This window comes from Pseudopipra pipra, chromosome 2, assembly GCF_036250125.1.
Source record: "Pseudopipra pipra isolate bDixPip1 chromosome 2, bDixPip1.hap1, whole genome shotgun sequence".
NCBI classification, from domain to species: domain Eukaryota; kingdom Metazoa; phylum Chordata; class Aves; order Passeriformes; family Pipridae; genus Pseudopipra; species Pseudopipra pipra.
The window spans coordinates 26,676,200-26,697,189 of NC_087550.1; the positions used below are offsets into that span (position 1 = coordinate 26,676,200).

General features: G+C 43.9%; 1 protein-coding gene across 2 annotated transcripts; it reads right to left on the reverse strand.

Annotated features, from left to right (window-relative positions):
* Positions 1-1,747: 1,747 nt before the first annotated feature.
* On the reverse strand, positions 1,748-19,319 carry TNFRSF1A (TNF receptor superfamily member 1A). 2 transcript variants are annotated; one of them, XM_064644504.1, is made up of 10 exons: positions 19,141-19,319; positions 8,418-8,619; positions 7,992-8,120; positions 7,539-7,685; positions 5,885-5,966; positions 5,492-5,559; positions 5,168-5,290; positions 4,792-4,829; positions 3,865-4,021; positions 1,748-3,315 (listed from the first exon to the last, which is right to left on the reverse strand). In XM_064644504.1, the coding sequence occupies exons 1-10, from the start codon at positions 19,177-19,179 to the stop codon at positions 3,014-3,016; spliced, it is 1,287 nt and encodes a 428-aa protein (XP_064500574.1). In that variant the 5' UTR covers positions 19,180-19,319; the 3' UTR covers positions 1,748-3,013. The 2 variants fall into 2 exon arrangements, with proteins under 2 accessions (XP_064500574.1, XP_064500575.1); XM_064644505.1 differs by lacking the exon at positions 19,141-19,319 and adding an exon at positions 18,341-18,750.
* Between the last annotated feature and the right edge of the window lie 1,671 nt (positions 19,320-20,990).

Genomic DNA, 20,990 nt, shown 5'->3' on the forward strand with positions numbered 1-20,990 from the left:
GGGCCGTACCAAGGCGCGGCAGGCGGCGGGGGGGGGCAGCCCGGCACCGCCCCGATCAGACCATCGCCTGCCGGGCAGGGGGGGAGTCCTGTCTGTTGGGACGGAGAGTCTACCAATGTGTTTCCATAGAATCATGGAATGTTGCGGATTTGGAAAGGACCTTAAAGATCATCTAGTGCTAACTCCCCCTGCCATGGGCAGAGACACCCTCCACTAGACCAGGTTGCTCAGAGCCCCATCCAACCTGGACTTGAGCACTGCCAGGGATGGGGCATCCACAATCTCCCTGAGCAACCTGTTCCAGTGCCTCACCAAGCTCACAATAAATAATGTCATCCTAATATCCAGCCTAAATTTCCCCTCTTTCAGTTTGTACCCATTACTCCTTGTCCTGTCACTACAGTTCCTGACAAACAGTCCCTGTAGCCTCCTTCAGGTACCAGAAGGTTGTTACGAGGTCTCCATGGAACCTTCTCTTCTCTAGACTGAATAGTCCCTATTTTCTCAGCTTGTCTTCATAGGGGAGGTGCTCCAGCCCTCTTATCAACTTCGTGGCCCTCCTCTGGACTCGCTCCAACAGTTCCATGTCCTTCTTATGTTGGGGACACCAGAACTGTACACAGTACAATTGTAATGTATATGTTCTATATTCGGGCATCATCGCTTCAGTGTTAGCTGCTCAATTAGTAGAAAGGCAAATAAATAAAATTACAGAAACAGTTGTGTTTTTCTGGCGGCTGCTCTGAGGCTCACAGGCAGCAGCGTGAGGAACCTCCACTCCCACAGTCATATATATATTACCCACCCAAGTCACCATCATTACCTTGAAGAGAATTTCAGTGTTCTCGGAAACACTTCGTAGCCATGGATTTCTGTAAAACTCCTGCATGAGGCCACTGGCAACCAAGCAGTGGCCTGAGGCCTGTTGCTTGTGGCTTATGTTGTGCCATGACCTTTGAAACACGTGGATTTTAAATGATGGATTACATGGTTTGAGGTGTGGGGAAAAAAAAACCCCAAGACTTAGAAGATTTCTGACAATTTCCCCAGTTTAAGCAGAGTTTCAATCTACAGCATGTACTTCTAATAGTTACAATGCTGCTGTGCTTGTTGAAGTTACGACAAGTGTATTACAGTGAGCTTTGTACTGTCTCTGATTTAAAAAAACAAACAAACAAACAATCATCCTCAATTAAAATAGTGTGTAGGCATAGCAAAACAAAGCCTCAAACTGGGAATTAAAAGTGACTTCAGTTTCCAGCTTTGCCATTGACTGTCAGGAATTTCCAGGTTTTAGGTAGGAAACCTTGAAGTGGAATAGCCTTAACATGATGCTTTGGTTCCTCAGAAAAAAACATGTAAGATTAACATTAAAGTTTAACCTACTATTATTCTTTTATTTAAAGATATTTTCCTGTTTAAAAAGCCAAATACAAATCAAATCTACTCATTGCATATTGTTTAAAAATTCACTTTAAATGTGCTAGCATCCCCTTTAACTCTTGAATATCTGAGAAGACCTGCAACCGGATTTAATTTCAGTCCCACTTCCTGCCCTCAACTAGCTTGTTGTCATTTGAGGTCAGCTAAGGTTTACATACAAAAGCACATAAAAGTTGGGTGGTTTTCCTAAAAAATAAATGAGACCACCAAGCCACCCATGCTTGCCACTTTTGGAAGTTATTCACCACCTTCTGCCCCCATCCACAGTCCCAGAAAAGAAGCTGATATGAACAGAACCAGAACAGAGATAAAAATATTAATTTTAATTCAGAGAATTTAGTGTATTTACAATAGAAAGTTTCTCTCTGGTCAAGGGATGAGAGACTAAAAAAAATTGATGTCACAAATGTGTGGATAACCTGCATCTGATGCAGGCTGATTGATTTTGCTACTTTTGGTTCACCCAGGGTAATAGCAGTGAGAAAATGATGGTGAGAGCCTGGACATGGTACCAAATGGCTCTCACACCCAAGCAGCAATCACAGAATGCAGTTCAGGAAGTAGTGTGAAGTTATTCAACAGTTGCTAAAATATATATACAGACACATACACAGTCCCATTTGCAGTTAGATTAGATTCATTGAATCATTCAGATAGATAAGCAGGTAGACATGAGCCTACCAACCTGCATAGAAGTGCAGATTTGCAGAGGTGCTCATGCTACCAGGTGCACAGGTACCATCTCACCCAGACATATACATGCATTCCTTCCCACTCTAGACAAACACACAGGCATGTTTTGTTAATGTTAACTTACATGGTTTCTAGGTATAGAAAAAAACTCAGAAAAAAAGCACCAACTCTCTCATCTGACTCACTGGCTCAGAACACTTACTCCTCTGGAGCCTGAGGGAAATGGTGTGTAAAGGATACCATTCTCCCCTTTCTCACAGAGAGCCACCACTTCTGAATCTCAACGAGTCTTTTGCCACAGCGATAATTCCTAGTTGATACCGAGAGGGGGCAATCCTCTCCTGCTTCCAGAAATAGGCACATTCTCCCCTCCCCCCCCCCACCACTTCCCGAGTAAGATTGAGCAATCAAAAGGCTGCAATGTGAGCCACTTCAACTGGTTGATCTCGCAGAAAAATAGACCTGCAAGAAGTGAGTAAGTGCTTTAGCATCTGAATGGGTAACCTAACCAAATTACCCTACAAGTTTACCCACCACATGGTGTGTGGAGCACCTCTTTCAGCAACAACTTATCCATAGAGCAGCTGATCTATCAAGTCACTTGGAGCTCCTGTTTTCATCTTGGTCAGAGTCCACACACCTCTTCCTTTATGAGGTGCTTTCCCTCCTTGGAAAAGGAGTTGTTGCAGGGGTCTGTCGTGGCTTAAAGGTGTTGACTGGTTGAGAAGAAAACCTCAGCCTTCCTCTAGCATAATCTGCTGCTGTCTCCAACAAACCCAGCTGACGAGTGTTAGGAAGATGGGGAGATATGCAAAAAGTAAGAGAGTTATGATCCTCTCTTAACAGTCATAGCAAAGGCAACTAAAGCGGAAATAGATTAAAGATGGTTGTGGAGGCTGCAAGGTTGAGGAGAGTTCTGGTTTAGCAAAGCCTCTTGAATAGCATCACTGCAGCCACTGAGCTCCATCTGGTTGAGAACAGAGCTGATGTGCTCCACAGTTGCAGCACGGCCCATCTGCAGTTTCCACAGTCTAAGCATTTCGTACTGAGCATCTCGTAAACGCCGATGGTCCAGCTCAATTCGCTCTAGATCATAGTCACTCAGACCCAGACGCCGCACAAACTCTTTCCACCGAGATGGCGGTACATGATCCACCACAGTGTAGAGAATAGCAGGGTCTGTGAGAAGAGAAGGAAAACTATGAGAAACAAGATTATGCAGCCTCAAGGAGAATGCAACTAATCCAGGGCTGGATGGTGCCTTGGGATCTTGCATTGCCCCCTCCTGTTAAGGTCTTCTCCAGAGTGATCACACAGACTCATGTGATGTCCAGACTTGCTCTTATCCCTCAAAATGTAATGAGAATGCTTCCTATGCTCTTGTGTAAGGTTATGACCACACATGCTTAGGGCCTTGCTGCCATACATTGCTGAAAAAAAAATTGTTCTGGGTCACTACCCCAGAGGCATTAAAACTGACAGCATGTCAACACAATCCATTTTGCTGGTAGGGAAAAGGGACAACAGAAACGCCTTGCATAGATATTTAGCATCTACACATTCACAGGCTGTGGGCATGCTTCTGCCTTTGTACTGTGCCATGCATGAAGTATGCACACAGGTCATGTACACTGGGTAAGACCTGTCCAACACACTCCTAGCTGCATCTGTATAATCAGGTTCTTGTTTGCCTGGGGAAGGAGGGAAGGATGGGGGAGTTCCACTTACTGTCTGGAAGCTGTGTCTTCCTCGCAGGTCTGACGCAGTCTGGTAACTCATGTGAACTTTGCGGCAGAGGTGCAGATGGTGTTGCATTCACTGGCAATTCTATTTCCTTCTGGGACTCAGGAAGAAGGATGGAAGTTTCATTTCTTTTTACCTCAACCTAAAAGATACATTGCTTAGTTCAGAATCACCCACAGCAGCACAGTACACCTGTCTCCTGCAAGTAATCACTATCTTTACATACTAAAATTTATCCAAGACAGGTAGGGAGCAGGTGCTGAGATTTTAGTTCTTCCTATATGCTGCGTTTGAGCAGAAAACACCAAACATTTCTTTCCACCAGAACCCTAAGAGTGTAACTCTTTTTTGGCACCAAAAAACAGTAGTCTGGAAAAAAACATTTCTTTACAAAATCAAGTAAGGCTGAGACCCAAAATCACCACCATTCTAAAACTCCACATTCCACCTTTCCTATCAGCCTTCTTTGTAAGGCTGTGGAAACCCCCACCTCAACTACTGCTTGGACTCTCTTATTTACAGAGCTACACTGGACCTGAGAGAATGCTGTGAAGCAGCACTGAAAGGCTAGTGGAGTCAAGATCTGAAGTGAAGTAAAATTAGTTAAATCCTTCAAGCTTGGGGTACGCAGAGAGAAAAGGGGATTAAGGGCCAGCTATCCGAACAAAATGCATCCAGAAAGAAAAAAGCAAAAACCAGGAGTTTGAGAAGCATCCTCTAGAAGAAGGGAAGTAAAATGTTAATGGCTCCATCTTCTACAGAAAACGACTTCTTAATTAAACAGCCTTATTACTCAGCTCATTTGAAAATACAAGGCCTGAAAACAGCCCATGGGGAAAAATATTACTCTTGATCCCAGGCTAACATAGTCAAAAGCGGAAGGTAAGCTCTTATACCCACCATCTTGCTCACCTCTGATACTGGCTCCTTGGTTGTCTGTGGCAAAGAAACTTCAAAGGAAACAAAAAGAAGGCAGAAATTATTTTCACTTCCTCTAGTCCCAGAGAAAACAGGAAAGCAGCTATCACAGTCTTGCTCTCGAAAAGGCCTTACAGCAAAAATGCACATATCCCAGCAATGAGCTCACATGCACTTCCACTCACAGCTGTCGGCATGGTTGAAGAGTTGCAAGAACCTTAACAATAGCCTTAGCTGTTGAGTTCTCTGGCCTTGCAGAAAAGCAGAGTAAAGGGATCCCACTTGTCCCCTCATGTGTGTGCATATACAGAAACACACAGAAAATGATGCCTATCCCAATCAATATCACTGCATATGCTGCTGTACTCACCACAGGAGTAGAAAGGCGACATTATCCTATTTTCCCGGACCAGCTTCCCTACTTTATTTACAATGTAGAGGATAGAGATAACTCCAAATATTGCAACAAGGATGCCAAGGACAAGGGTCCCACCTGGACAAAAGGAAGAGAGCAAATGCGTGACTGACTAAGAAAGGGAGAGGTAAGTGCTAGAGGAAGAACAGCAAGTGAAGATATATGTAATAATATATAATGGTTTGAGAGAGTGGAAAAAAACACTTTTCAAAAGGTATTAACAGAACAACAGCCCTACACTGAAAAGATTCCACTGCCCCTCAGTTCCCTGATACTCACTCAGCCCGGCTGAAGTTGGTGGGGTAGTCACTGGGCTATGACACTGCAAGCATTCTTCTCCAGCACAGCTGAAAGAGAAAACCAGAGATGCGAGTGTGCATGAAATGATACACTAGCCATTTGCAATCATCCTAATTAACTGTTAAGTCAAGATGAGCCTGTAAAGCAGAGCAATGCAATGTGGCAAGTGACTTTGTCTTTTTAGTGGGCTGTTGCCTACACAGAGGAGACTGAGGGTGGCAGAGGGGAAGACCTAATTGCCCCAGAAAGGCAGAATGTTGTAAAGTTATGTTTAGATGGAAAGAGCCTCGAGAAAAATTTCCTCCCTCTTTGGAGCTCATAACTGCTGTCTCTCCTACCCAGTGGTGGGACATCCAGAGTAAAAAAGCTCACCTGTTGCAAGGCTTGCAAATGTTACTACGTGACAGGAAGAACTGAGGCTTACACCTGCAAATTGTGTTCCTGTCCTTCGAACCTGTAGAGAAAAGAAGAAACTGTTGCCATAATCTGGACAGAGAAGAAAACAAAAGGAGAAAAATCCACTCCAGGATGGGTGAGAGGTTATCCTTCTTTAAGCCTGGAAAACTGCTACTGAAGAAGAGAAAAAGGATTCAGTCTACATGCGAGACAGGATTGGAGGAGGATAAAGGTAAATAAAAGGTAAGAGCACCACTGTCCTTGTAGGTGGGTCATCTCTGTAGAGGATTTGAAAGGGACTAAAACTACAATGCAGCTGAAATTGGTCTAATGTGCAAAAGCGGGAAAAGTTACTCAAGTTCAAGCATGACAGGAAGGGGAAACCACATTAGTCAGGCAAAGATGAGGGAGAAGTGGTCCCTGAGCAGCTGGGACTGGTGAGGAAGTCAGTTCAGGGCAGGGAGAAATCACTTCAAGCCATGAGACACATATCCACTCTTGTGATCTGATATTCTGCGAGTGGAAGGGGTAAGAAATGCAAGAGCTATCGCTTCTAAGCGAGTCACAGGATGGACACTGAGTAAAACAGGTGTGAGGAGGAGCAGACAAGAATAGTAATGGAAGGACTTCAAGCTACATGAGAGAAGGGAAAAAGGTATTAGAACAAGCAGCATTCTGTGGCAAGTGAGGGACAGGACTAAAACAGTTCTACATCAACTAAGAGGGAAGGAAACTGCTCAAGGGTAGCACACGATGATGACTATTGTGGATAAGCACAAGTGTGGAAACCGTGACAAGACTACCAAGCACCAGAGGGAACACATTCACCAGTGAAACAGCAAACCTCATGCTAGACAGGGTAAGAGATGGGAAAGGGATCGGGAGCAGCAGAATTTGCAAAGGAGAGGGGATAGCTTTAGGACAGCAAGGTAAGAGGCACTTAAGGGACATTAGACTACAGCACAAAGTGGAGGGCAGCAAACAGTATTTGTTTAGAGATCTCTGATTCCTGACTGGAGATGAGGCACCTTAGGACAGCTAACACAGGTACTTCTCCCAGACACCCGCATCATCTCAAGGTAATGCCCAATTCCACGGGGTATAGTTCAGCATTACCTAAACAGCTCTTTACTTGAAAACACTGCACGGAACACTGTGGTGGTTCAGCAACCGACTGACAAGGAGCTGAGCACTGGGACCAGCAGTATTTTCATCCATTGTACTCAAAGTCCTTCCAGCAGTTGGTAAGGGAAATGCAATGAGCATGAGGAGAAAGACAAAAAAGGAAGGCAAGAGGGAAACCTGCTCTAGAGCATAAAGACCTTGCTTCAGGACAGGCAAGGCAGAGGCACCAAAATTAAGTAGAAAATATCACCTTACAACAGCCAAAAACCAGGAAAATGTTCAAGGACAAAAGGAAGAAATTGTGATAGAAAGCAGGGATTGATGGCAAGGCAGGAAAAATTGGCAGTCCTTCTGGGGAAAGGGAGCAGACAAACCCAAGAGTTGTTCTGAAACTACAATAATTTCAGGGCAATGCACTGCAGCATGTCAGAAATGAGCAAAGGGTTGTTAATGTCTACCCCAGTACAGTATGTCTGTACTGGAGCCATATCCTTGCCATACTCACAGCTGGCAATAATCCCATTGTCACATGAGCTGCAGTTCCTACACTGGAAGAGATCAGATTCAGAACCAAACTGATATTGATTCTTCTGACAGCCACATACAGTATCTTGCTTTGGGGTGCAGGGGGCCTCTACTATCTGCTGGAGTTCTGAGGAAAGAAAGGAGAAATGATTATTCCAACCTCTTCCCTCACCTTCAGCTGAGAGCACTGTTACAATGACAGGTATTGTTATCCCCTCATTTTCACAGAAAAAGGCCAAAAAGGCCTGCAAATTGTGTCTCAGACTGTAATAATTTGGTAACCCTTATTCCTGCTGTCCCCAATCCCTTCCCATACACTATCTTACCCATTTGACTACTTACTTTTTCAAACTTCCTTACTCACCTTGCCATCCCTTCCAGCCCCCACTCACCACCATTTTCCTCAGATCCTACAGATTTGATAATAACTCACCTGTACGGCAACGTGTACACTGGAAGCATTTAGACATGATGTTATCAACTGCTGTGAATGTGCCATTAGCACACGGAAGACAGACAGGTGCCTGGTCAGGCCGATCACAGTCTCTTGCTTTGTAGGTACCTGCAAGAAAATCACTTAATAGAGCTCTGATAGGAAGGCAAATGCATTGTCTTAAAGAGGACCGGAGTCACTGGTTCCTCAAAGAAACCCTGGAGTTTATGGTGTAAGGACCAAGTATGCTTCCTCTCACCAGTGTGAATGACACTGACAGCCCAAAAGAAGAGATAAGGAATAAGAAGGGATAGGTACTAAGGAAGGGAGCACTGATGTAGCTGTAGGAAAGAGAAAGTTTGAGAGTGCAGGACAGGGAAATGCCCCTAAGGTGAAGGTTGCTACTACTGTATTTATTTTACATACCTGCATGACACCTCATGCAGCAGTGGGTCTTTCTAGGATGTAGGTATTGGTCCAGTTGACAATGCACCTGCTTCTTTTCTCTCCTCAAGGGGTTAGAGGGGTCTCTTCCATCCAGAGCTACACGATGGACTTGCAGTGTATATGGCACTGGAGCAATTTCTACAGATTCCTTTGTCAACACGCAGAGAAATGTTAGGATAACCTGCAAATGCAGATGGAGGGAGAGAGAGAGAAACAAGATGAGAAAACATCATACCCCTTGCAGACTGCATCCCTGACTTCAGCACTTAGAATTAAATTTTACTATAACAGTGAGTTCAATTTACTTGACAATTCTGATATTAGCACCCTCCACTGACAAATGTATGGGGGGAGATGATTTACAAAAAAAAAAAAAGCAAAAAACCCACAAAAACTACAAATGGATGCCTGTCATCTCTGTTACTAATATGCCATATAATGGTCTCTATGACAAACTGGTTGTATATAAAACAAATACTTTTCATGATGTGCAATTTACAGATAGAATGCTTTGAAAATGCTGCAGCTTGCAAGAAAGTTACGCAAGAGCAAAAGAATGTTTTTATTAAGGAAGGCAGTAAGGCCAGCCATGTAGAAACAGTTCCACGGAGAAGAATGCATCCAGTACTTGCAGTTCTACTGAGTAAATACACAAGATGGGAAGTCTGGAATAAGAAGGCAGAGGAGGATTTCAGTGCCTGAAAAGTACAGGAAAGCTTCCAAAACTACTCCTGAGCAAGTCAGCCCTAGAAATGTGGGAAATTCAGGTTTTCAACTTTTCCCCACATCAAATATACCTTTTAAACTGCAGCTGATAACAATCAGGCTGTACAGTCTGACACAAAAATGTGCATTTTCTTTTTTTTTCCTTTAAGATTTTATTTCTATTTTTCCACTTGAAAATTACTGTTGTCATGCCAATCTTAACAGAAATATTAAGACTGGCATGACTGCCATATGACTGTAAGAGAGCATGAATGTGTACACACACATACACTAACAAAGGGTTAGAAGAACAGCCTGTACCAATAATGAAGGACGCCATTCCCTGGACACTTTTTTTTTCAAGACACTATTCCCAGCAGTGAAATTGAGAAATATGTTTATGTCATGGCCAAAGGTCTACACTCTGGTAAGACCACAGCATAGATGACTCATCAGCAAAAGATCCTGCACCAGGAGGATGGTAACGAAAGTGCAGCAAATCACAAACCCTATTCCTTTTCCTGTTGGCCCAAAAGAAAAACAGACCCTAGGCATGTATTTCAAACATGCATCCAGACAAGGAAGAAACATACAACAACAAAAAGATGTTAAAAAAACCCAACAAACAAAACAAACCCAGGTAACAACTTGACCCAAGATTTGTGAAACCTGGATTCAGCAAGTTTCTACAGCAAAGACCCATCTCATCCCAGCTGATAACTCCTGAAGGATATGATAGATTTGCCCAAAACCTAGTTTGTAGTACCATAAAAAACTCCAGCAGCACGATGAAGACTTGACAACCAGCATCCCTTGTCATCCACATTGCACACAAGTGATCCTGGCCACATCATCTGACCATATTCTGAGTGAGTTGCAGAGAGCTTGTGCCAATGCATCAGATCGTATGAATTGATGAAAATGAACTAATTTTTTTGCAAAAAACACCACCCCATGCAAATAATCTCACACAGAGCTTTACCTTGCTATCTTCCCTTTAATTGTAATGTTTGCCCAGCTTCCTTTTTTGAAAGTGGCAAGATGCCCAGCAGTACAGGCACAGCTTCAGAGTTCTGTTTCTTTTTTGCTTTTTCAGCTAGGAGAGTTATAGCAAAAGCAAAGTAAACCAATAAGGGTAAACCACAATGCTGATACCAATTTTGTGGTTGCAAGCTTAAGAAAAGATACACAAAATGAGATGGCTATGACAGCCCCACACTGTCCTGTTTCTCTCTCAGAATTAAAGCTTTGGGGGAGAAAGGTACATACATAAAAGCAACTTAAAACCTCAAGAAAGATGGGGCTTTGCAACTTTTACAAAGCTAAAACACCATTTTTCAGAGAGCTCTGTCATACAAGGACATATTCAATAGACCAGATGTTAAAATGGCAAACAGGAAAAGAGAACCACATATTTAAATAGCTGTCATTTCGGACTTAATTATCTGACCACAGGATAATTGTTAGCAATTCAACAACTCCTCTCTAAGAAACAAAAATTGTTTCAGCAGCTGACAGTCTTACAAGATTGCTTGCTTGCAGAAAAATGGGTAAAAAGTCATTCACACAGATGGTCTGCTCTGACACACAGCAAAAATAAAAAAATCTGATTCTCTGGCCAATGATCAATTCTCTGATATGAGAATATATACAGTCAGCCCGTAAGTCACACGAGTCAGCAATAGAAACAAGATGAAAGTGTCAAAGATTAAGCCAAAAACACAGAGAAAATTGGTCAAGTACATCTTCAAAATCAAAAGAAAACAGAAGTATTTTCAGTTTTTCAGATTAAGTGAAAGCGTGTCTATACGTGTAATAAAACCAGAGTTAACACATAATTACTGATCATAATCTGAGGAACAGAGAGTCATAGACCACAAGTGACTCACAAACCAATGACTCGGCCATCCAGAAAAATCATTCACATGGTAAAAAAAAAAACCACCACCATTTTAAGCAACTCCCCAAGCCATTCAGCAGTACACTGATTTATACCAGCGACAAACTGCATAAAATTCAGGCCATACATGAAAGTAAAATAGTCTATTCTATTTCAGTGGGAAAGGATCTACAACAATCATCTGGTCCAACTGCCTGATCCCTTCAGGGCTGACCAAAAGTCAAAGCATGTTGTTAAGGGCATTGTCCAAATGCCTCTTAAACACTGACAGCTTTGGGGCATCAACCACCTCTCTAGGAAGCCTGTTCCACTGTTTGACCACGCTCTCGGTAAAGACATGCTTCCTAGTGTCCAGTCTGAACCTCTCCTGGCTCAGCTTTGAACTATTTCCAGGTGTGTTATCACTGGATCCCAGGTAAAAGGGATCAGCACATCACTCTCCCCTTCCCCTTCTCATGGGCTGTAGAGAACAATGAGACCACCCCTCAGCCTCCATCTTTGCAAACTAGACAGGCCCAGAGACCTCAGTAGCTGCTCACAGGACATGCCTCCTCTGAGGCACAGGGCCTGCCAGCCCTTCCACCAGCTTTGTTGCTGTTGAAAATTATATATTACTTGAAAGTAGCTAAGTGCTTGTTTAACATAAGTTAGAATTGTTAGGCTGCAAGTTGAACTTGTAGGCTGCAATCTGAACCTTATGGCTGTGTTGTGTAAGGCAAAGATGGATCATAGTGAAACATGGAGATAAAAACATACATGTTAGTAATAAAAACCATGAACGTTAATAATAGTTAGAATAGACAAAGCTGTAGCTTAAACATTACTTAACAATTAACAGCTAGAGTGTTAAAAAAATTTAATAGCCCATAGATTGTGGTATATGAGCTGTAACAACCATATTATAACATGGATGACAAAACTGGCCAAAACCCCCACCGAAACCAACCTAAGAGGATGTGACGGTGACCATACGGCAACCTCTTGGTAACAAAACAATGAAGACAGAGGAGACTCCAGACCCTAATAATGTTTTGGTCCAGACTGTCATGTGAGGAATGGGGAGGTTAGATCATAAGAGTATAATGGCCCAGAGATTTCTCTGTTCAGGGTCCCTCTTTTGAGGCACCTAGCTCCAGCTACCAGATATCATAATTGACTTGTGCCAATAAATCTATCTGATGGAGATGAGAACCTAGTGTCAAGAATTTCTTTAACAATTGCCATCCTCTGGGCATATTCAAGGACCTTCACATCACCCTGAAATGGTGGGGCTCAGAACTGCACCCAGCACTCTGTATGAGGCCACACCAACACTGAGCACAATGGGATGTTCCCCTCCCTCTGACTGGCTGGTGATGCCATGTTTGATGCTCCCCAGGACGTAGTTTCCCCTCTGGGCTGCCCGGGCACACACTGCTGACTCACACTGAGCTGCTGCCCACCAGCACCCCCAGCACCTGCTCTGAAGGGCACTCTTCAGCCACTCCTCTCCCAGTTAATACTTGTGCCTGGCAGTACTGCATCCCCAGGTGCAGGATCCAGCATTTGGACTTGTTAGAGTTCATTCCGTTAATCATTGCCTGGTGCTCCAATTTATCTAGAATAAATACATTGAACAGAATTGAGCCCTGAAGAACACTGCTGGTGACCCACTGCCAGCCAGATGTAGCTCCATTTACCAAGCACTGAAGCCTCAAACCATTGATAAAAGCTCATCAAGGCACAGTTTAGAGGTCTTCTGTAAGTGAAATAAGGTGATTTTCCACTGTTAGATATACAAGATACTCCACTTCCCAGGAGAGAAAACAAGTACCCACTAACCAATGCTGCATAGAAAAGCAGACAACCTGTATTAACTAAGCTGAATGATAATTCAAACCACATCATGCACACTACTGATTCATATTCTCAGTGACTGGGGACTGCCCAGGGAAAACAGAGTCAGCAGAAACTCTAGGTTTTACTTCTGAAACTGATGCAGGAATAAACAAAATATGTCAGATGAAAACCAGAATGCTGCTTCCTTAAAACATTCCACCTCTCTGGGTGACAGCTACTTTCCCCTCACATTCTCCTCACATGTGAGGCAACCTTAGTTCCCTCTCGTGTCTCATGCCAGCACTTACTCAACAGCTACAGTTAAAAAAATCAAGGCACAAGCCCAAAAGCTCTTCTATGCAAAGTTTTGACAGCTAAGACAGCAGTTAGAAGCCCCTTCACCATCTCCAATCTCAAATTTTCTTGAATTACTGCCACCACTACAATTCTAACTCTTGCTGCTCCTTCTGCCTCACCAGGCCATGCTCAGAGACCTGCAAGTAAGGTGACATCTCCACAGAGAAAGGTAAAGAAAGAAAGGAACAGCAAAGATAAAAGTGAAGAATACAGCAAGATGCCAGAAAGATAGGTGGGAGGGTGTAAATAATAAAGGTCATTTGAGGGCAGTGTTCTCAGGCCAAGGATAAATAAGGCACAGTGTCTGAAACAGAGGGACAGCACAGGAAAGTGCAGCATATCAGGGCTACCATATTATCACCTCACAAGGCTAGGAGTACCAAATTACTCAGCATGGATGCTGTGACTCTCTATCACATGCTCTGCCCTGCCTGTGCAGGTCTGTAGCCCTGCTGCTACCTGCAAGGCTCCTTGCCCTCAGGGAGAAGGGTGGAGAAAGCAGGTACAGTGATTCACATATGTGACAGTGTGACTAACGAGAAAAAGAGGATGGAGAGGGTTGTGTTGGGAGCAAGACTCCCTCTCCTAGAAACTCAGTGTATGCCTAGAAGTGGGCCAGGGCTGGACACAGAAGGGAAAAACTGAGTGAGAAGGATGGGGATTAGACAAGTGAGAAACAACTCCTAACCCACACATGGCCTGTTATGACCCCATGCCTGTTCACATGAACTAATAGGTGTAGCAGGATGCTCTGCCTAAGTGGGAGTAAAACAGCTCAAACTTTACCCTATTTGCTAAAGTTAACAGTGGTGGATGGAGAAGGGGGTGTCATGCTGCTTTTGGTGTTGAGAATGCTGAGACCAGCCCAACTCATCAATCCTAAAGTTAAACATTCTGGGGATGTCAAGAACAGTGTTTCCTGACAGAAACTGGCACCAGTGAGGATGTGGTGAAGTTCCTGATAATGGAACTGATATTACTGATAACTTATCTAAAGCTGCTGAGCTGACATGGCTAGCCTAGAAACATAGGACTGACAGTCACTCACTTTATAGTATAAAAGCCTAGTTCCACATTTTAACAGCAGGAACTCCTAAGATATCCCTTCTAGGAGTGTCTGTGGAAACTCCTCTCTTGAGTGGCGATGCCCCTCCAGGTTACTCCTCAACATTGAGCAAAAGAGATCTGCCAACGATTGTTGGTATGGATGAGTAGCATCAGTCCATACTTAATAATTATTTTGCTAGCTTTAACATTTTTCCTTCAATATTGCTTAAAAAAAACCCTATACTAATAGTTGTAACTATTTATATTGTGTGGTAAATAATTGTGAACAAAGTCTTTTAGTATAAACATTATCATCATCAAAAAAATAAATATTTTATACATGTAAATATATTTAGTTTGTCACTCTTAATCCTGCAGGACAAAGTTGGACAAAGATTCAATTGCAATAACTTACTCAACTGTTTCTCTCAAAAGAGACTTCCATTTTGCAAATTCCATTTTTAAACTAATGAACTACCTGCAAATAAAAGGCATTATAAGCGATTAAAATGTCTCAAATATTTCTTAACAGAAAGTTCCCTTGGCTTAGGAACCCAGCATGATTGCTCAATGCACAAGTATTCTACATATTAGTCATCTGTTAGCCTTTTTGATGAGTCATAAAAAATTAATCAGCTTGGATGTTCAGAGGAAAACAGAGATCCTGCTCCGATCAATGAGTTATGAAAGAAATCAGGGTCAGGGTCCAGAATTACCCTTATGTTCTTTGACTGCTTCAGCCATTTCCAAAAGCTCTTTGAGGTTTGCCTTTGTTTTAGTTTGCTATACAAAGATTCACGGGAAACCAGAACTTCTGCTTTACACATTGAGAAATGTGCATTAAAGCAACATTTACAGGAAGCTTTTCTCATTGCTCACTAAAACCTGGAAAGGTCAAAGAGGGCTACAGGAACTACATTATAAATAATCCCTCATTTTATGAAGATCAGATATAGGAGTCCTGTATTTTAGGCCTTGTCTAAAATCAGGAGACTGACAATAGCTTTGATACAATGAAGAAAGGCCTTAGAAATCTTAACTTAAAACCCAAGAAAATTGTGATTATCTATAAAGATCATGGACTTCCCATCATAAAATGTAATACATATATATACAGTATATAAAGTTACAAGTTTTTATGTCGTATTAGCAGAGAGAAAGAAAATAAAGGAAAAGTCAATAGGTGGTCACAATCATAAGAAAACTTCTTTTGAAATTTTTCTCAGAGGACACAGTGGTGAACGCTGTGGCAGAGTCCTGAGTGCACTGACATGCAACACCCCCCTAACTTTCCCTGCTTGGGTTCAGGGCTGAGTTCCACTGCTCTGCTGTACAGAGCACTGAAGGAACAAGAACTGTGGGAAGGCTCAACAGGGTCATCCCCCTTCAATCCCCAAATGATTTTCAGCTGGGCATGAGCCCTTGGCCCCTGCCCACGCTGTGCTGCAGATGTGCTCACGCCCCTTGTCAGTGACTCACCAGGTGAACTCAGCTAAAATGCTGAGTTCTATTCATTGGAACAGATGAATTCCTGTTTGTTCTAACAGAGAAAAGTAGAGACATTGATTTGAGATGTGCTTTCTATTGTCAGGTTCCCAAGATTGCAAGAGAAAAATCTGTGCTTCCGAAGGAAGCAATCAGTTAACCAGGAATGATGATAAGATTATGCAAGAAACACAAGGCATCTGCCCCAAATACAAACAAAGCCTCTTTGTGATGACTAAAGAAAATGGGTAAAAAAGAGCAAAATGACGACATTGGTTTTACCCCAAATAATACTGCTAATGCAAAAAATTGATTACTTGATAAAAAGTAAGGGGAAAGCATCCAAACTGACAACATTGATTATTTATGAGAACATAAGTTACCACATAATTGAAATTAGCAGAGACTCGAATATGAATGTTTCATCTGGCTAGAAGCAGACAGTCCTCAAAAACAGAAATTAAAATCACATTAATCAGTACATAAAAAGTTGAATTAATCTGGTTGGAAAAAACAATCGAATTAATCTGGTTGGAAAATAAAACATATGAAAATCTGGTTGAAATGCAATCAAATGCTATGAATTATTGGGAAAGGATTTGAGAACAAAACTGATAGTGTTCTTATGCCAATATAAAATCCATAAGGACTGACCGTAGTTCTGGTCCCCAATTTTGAGAATATAAATTAACCCAGATATTATACAGAGAAAGGTAACAATGACAATCAGTGTTACAGACTGGCTGCCATAAAGGGAATGATTAAAAATACTGGCCTATAAAAGACAAAACTGAGTGGAGGATACTGTAGTGGGCCCAAAGTCATGAATGCCATGGAGAAGGTGAAATGGGATGACTGTTCTCTGTCTCCTCCAGTACAAGAACTAAGAGGCATCAGATAAAACAAGCAGGAGACAGGCTCCAAACAAATATAGAGAGGTACTTTTTTAGCCAACATGCAGCTGAGATGTGGGTCTCCCTGACAGAGTGCTGAGGGTGCCAGAAACGTGCTCAGGTTCCAAAAGTGATCATCACACTTACCAGCAGAAGAAAAAAAAAAAAAAAAAACACACTCTGGGGTCCAAAAAATGAAGATACCATTTCAACTCAGAAATTTCTACAGTCACAAATCACTGGAAGTGGAGAGAGTATTTTTATTTTTTATTGCTGTGCACTTGCCCTGCTCCAAAACACTTGGCAGACACCTGCTGTTGGCCACTATTGGAAACAGGATGGTGGCCCAACAGTTCTTTCTTACAATTCACTTGGTGGCCTGGTTTTCAATTTTTATATAATGTAGCTTCTAACTTCAAAATGGCAATTCCTTTTACTTTCAAAAGGAATCAATGCCAGAAGCACCCTTGTGGCTATTTTGTCTTTTTTCTTCATAAAGCTGAATTTTCTTTAAAAAATGAAACTCCCATTATAATTATTTTCTTAATGAGACAAAACACACTGGCCTCAGCAAAGACAGATGCCATTTTGTCCACTGTAACAATCAGAAGTGCATGGGAAAAACGCAGAGCAGCTGAAGTTAGTTTAAGGACAGGCAAAAAGAGAAAATGCATGGAAACAGGCTACAGGAAATTTTAAAGAGTCACAGGAAACATACAAGAATCAGAAAACTAGAAAGGCGGCATCAAGGGAATAAGAAACACCATGAGGGCAAACAAAGGATGATTTGCAAAGTAAATGGCAGATGGAATGGCATGCAACAGAGTAAGAATTGTAACACTGAAAAAAATATTATGATTTTATGGAAAAGATAAACATTATCTGTAGGGAGTACGGTGGTATTGAGAACTTGAAATGACAAGCAAATAGGAGGGGGGAAATTTCCTCAAAAAGATATCCCACGGAAAGACACTTCCTCTAGCATATACAATTACTTTGAGGAATCCAATTATTTTTTTTGCATTTTATTGTCAGTAATATGAACAATATCACATATAGTATCTGAGTTACAGTGAAATGTGTGCACCACTATTCATAAACCAGAAATACACTTTTTCAGGTTTGCTAACTTTGAAATCTACCCGTACGTCAACAGTTTATGTACCCTACCTAGGTCCCAAGATGGTAAGTGATCCACAGTTAGAGACAAGGTGTAGAGTGCTCCTACTCCAAAGTTTTAGTTGTGTTGTCCTGCCAGTGCTAGATGTCTTATTACCTGGTTTCCAAACTTTCCAAGTGGAAAAAAAACAAAACAAAACAAAACACACTCTTCTGGAAGAAGGTAACATTGAGTGACATAGTTGCAACTTTCTGACAGTAAATTAACCACTAACCCAGCATTACAAGTCCAGTGCAGCCAAGTGAAAGTGTGTGTTACTAGGATGCTCAGGTATAAACCGTTTGACCTTGTAGCCTCTATAGCAGAATTTATAGCCATGTCATGATGTTGAGTGATGCCACCCCTACTGTTACAGATGTATCACACCTCTGCTAATACCGGATGGCCATTCAAGGCTAGCAATCAGGTCATTCATAAAACTCTCAGATTTCTTTTACAACTTTTTCACACACAAAATTACAACGAGCATCTTAAAAGTCTTGCCCTAAGATGCCCAAGAAGGCTAAAGAAGATTTACCGGCAAAGCTGAACTTGCTTGTATCCAAATCCCGTGGTTTGGGACATAGCCGCGGACCCCTAATCTTTAAACGCCCGCAAGGCGGGGGCGGTTCGTCTCCGTCTCCCCCACGGCGGCGGCGGGAGCGGAGCGGATGCGATTCCAGCGATCCCAGCCCGGCCGGCTCCGTGCTCCCGGCGAGCCCCGGACCGCCCCGCGCCCCGCGAGTTAACGGCTGCGCCGCGGGCTCCGGGGAATCCGCCGCCTCTCCTGTAAGCCCAGACGCCTTTTCCCTGACTCAGGAATAAGTCCCGGAAACGGCGCCGGCGAAGTCTGTGCCCAGCGGAGGGCGGGGAGCGGAGGGAGGGAGGCAGCGAGCCCCGCCGGGCTCGCCGCGGTCCCGCTGCCCGGTGACGCCGCGGGCGCCCAGCTGATGGCGCGGCTCGGCTTCCCGACCCGTTACCGTCGCTCCTGCCGCTCCGGCAGCAGCCTCGACCGCCCGCCTCGCCCCGCCGCGGACTCACCGAGCCCCGTCGCCCCGGTCTCCGCCCCGGCGCGGGGCTGCCGGGATGGAAGCCACAGCCCCCCGGAGAGGGCGAGCAGAAAGCGGGCTGTCCGGAGAGCGGCAGCGATGCGCAGCCCTACGGCGGCGAGGAGGGTCGAAGGGAGCCCCGGCCCCAAAGCTCGGCGGCGGGCACCGCTTTGCAGACTCCCAGTCGCCCGCAGGTCCGGGGGACCGGAGCAGTTGCCTGGCGAGGCGGTGCCCCGCCGGCGCACGGTCCCACTCCGCCGAGAGCGGCGAAGTCCCCGCCGTGACTTACCGTCCCCAGCGAGGTGCGGGGCAGCGCCGGGGCGCGCATGGCTCCGCGGCCCGCTACATCCCCATGGCAGGGCCCCCCACCTCCAGAGGAAGCCGTCCCAGCCCTACGCAGCCCCGGCCGGAGCAGCGCGGAGAGTGACTACCCCTTCTCCAACTTCCTGGCAGCGGCAGCAGGAAAGAGAGCGGCGAGCGGGAGGCGGCCCGGAGCGGCGCCGCGCCCCTCCCGCCCTCCGCCGCGCACAGGCTGGCGTCGGCAGTTTTCCGTAAAAACCGAGGTAGATAAGCTGAAGAAAAGCAACGGATGGCTAAAGCTGCTACAAAACACAAGGGAGAGGAGTCGGAGGAGGTTCACTGCAATCTTAAAATTCCTTGACATAGGAGTGTTTCATCCTAAATACGTAATTTTCGTGTGAAACTTAACCATGTACTTGTAAGAAAAAGACTTTTTGCATCTTAACTGCCTTAATTTTAAAGAACGGCATTTTTTCAGCCATGATCAGCATTTTTAGAGTCTATATGAACATCCTGTAGTTTTTAATTTAAAACACACATTTTCTTGTATGCTCCAATGAACCAGCTGTACTGATAGTGCAAATATAAGCAAAACCTACATAACATTCTGCATGAGCTCTGCTTCATTTAATATACGCTCTTAACATGTTTGAAAAACAAAAATACAGTTAGGAGTAAGAGGCTAAATGATAAAGAACTCCCCTTCATTTATTGCCCATTAAGACCTACCCTTGTTTTCTCCAAGTATCTCTCTACTAAGTCAAAGGCATTAAATCAAGGTACAAAGTGTTGTTTTGGAAGAACTTGCCCATTTCATGTGTATAAGCCCAAAATGGGTACAAAACACTCCATGAACTGCCTGAATTCCTGTGGACAAATCCAAACACCTCCAGAGACTGATTGTGCCTACTATGGAGTTGCTTATCTGCTGTGTGGAAGCCAACAACAGCACGTGCACAGGACAAAACAAGGAGGGCACTATTCTGCACTTCAGGCTTGGAACAGCTCTGACTTTCTAGCTGCAAGTCCCAGGAGGGAAGGAAATAGCAGAATAACCACTTATCAGGTTGCAGCCATCTCTTGGAGAGGTGGAAAAGACTTACCAAGTTTTGTCCTGTTCGTTTCCTTGCCTTGAATGACGACAATACAAAATTAGACCCTAAAGGGAAAATTCTTGCACACCTACGAACACATTCTGCAAAGAAGGAAATATTTTTAATAGTCTGTTTCAGGTTTAGCACATGCTGTCCTGTGAGTGGATGAGGCACACCCTTCAGTCTTCATGGACCCTCAGCCTTCCAATAAAAATAACCAAAACAAACCCATTTCTCTAGAACCACACAAATGTCACAGAAATCCCCACAAACCTTCCCATTTGACTCCTCCCGCAGCTTAGGAAGGGGAGGGTACTCTGACAGCCCGCTGCACGATTGACATTTACATTAATGTCAAACACCTGAGTGCACATCCACTTCCTAGCTTTTGCCAGAACTGGCAGGTCCTTGCCTCCCTCCATCCCTGCCACCACCCTGCAGCCTGCCAGGCCTCTGGCACTTCTCAAGGACCTGTGGCTTTGTGTCAAGGCCCAGAGGGACTGAGCCCACCCTTCTGCCACACAGCTTGTCTTCCAGCTTGGCCACTTTACTCCTGGGCTGCAGAGATGTATTGGGTTTGCGTGGTAGCAAGGTTTTGGTAGCAGGGAGACTACAGGAGTGCCTTCTGTGAGAACCTTCCAGGTTCCAGGCAGAGTCAATGCCAGCCAGCTCCAAGACGGACACACTGCTGGTCGAGGCCAAGTCCATCAGAAATGGTGGTAGTGCCACCGTGATAACATATTCT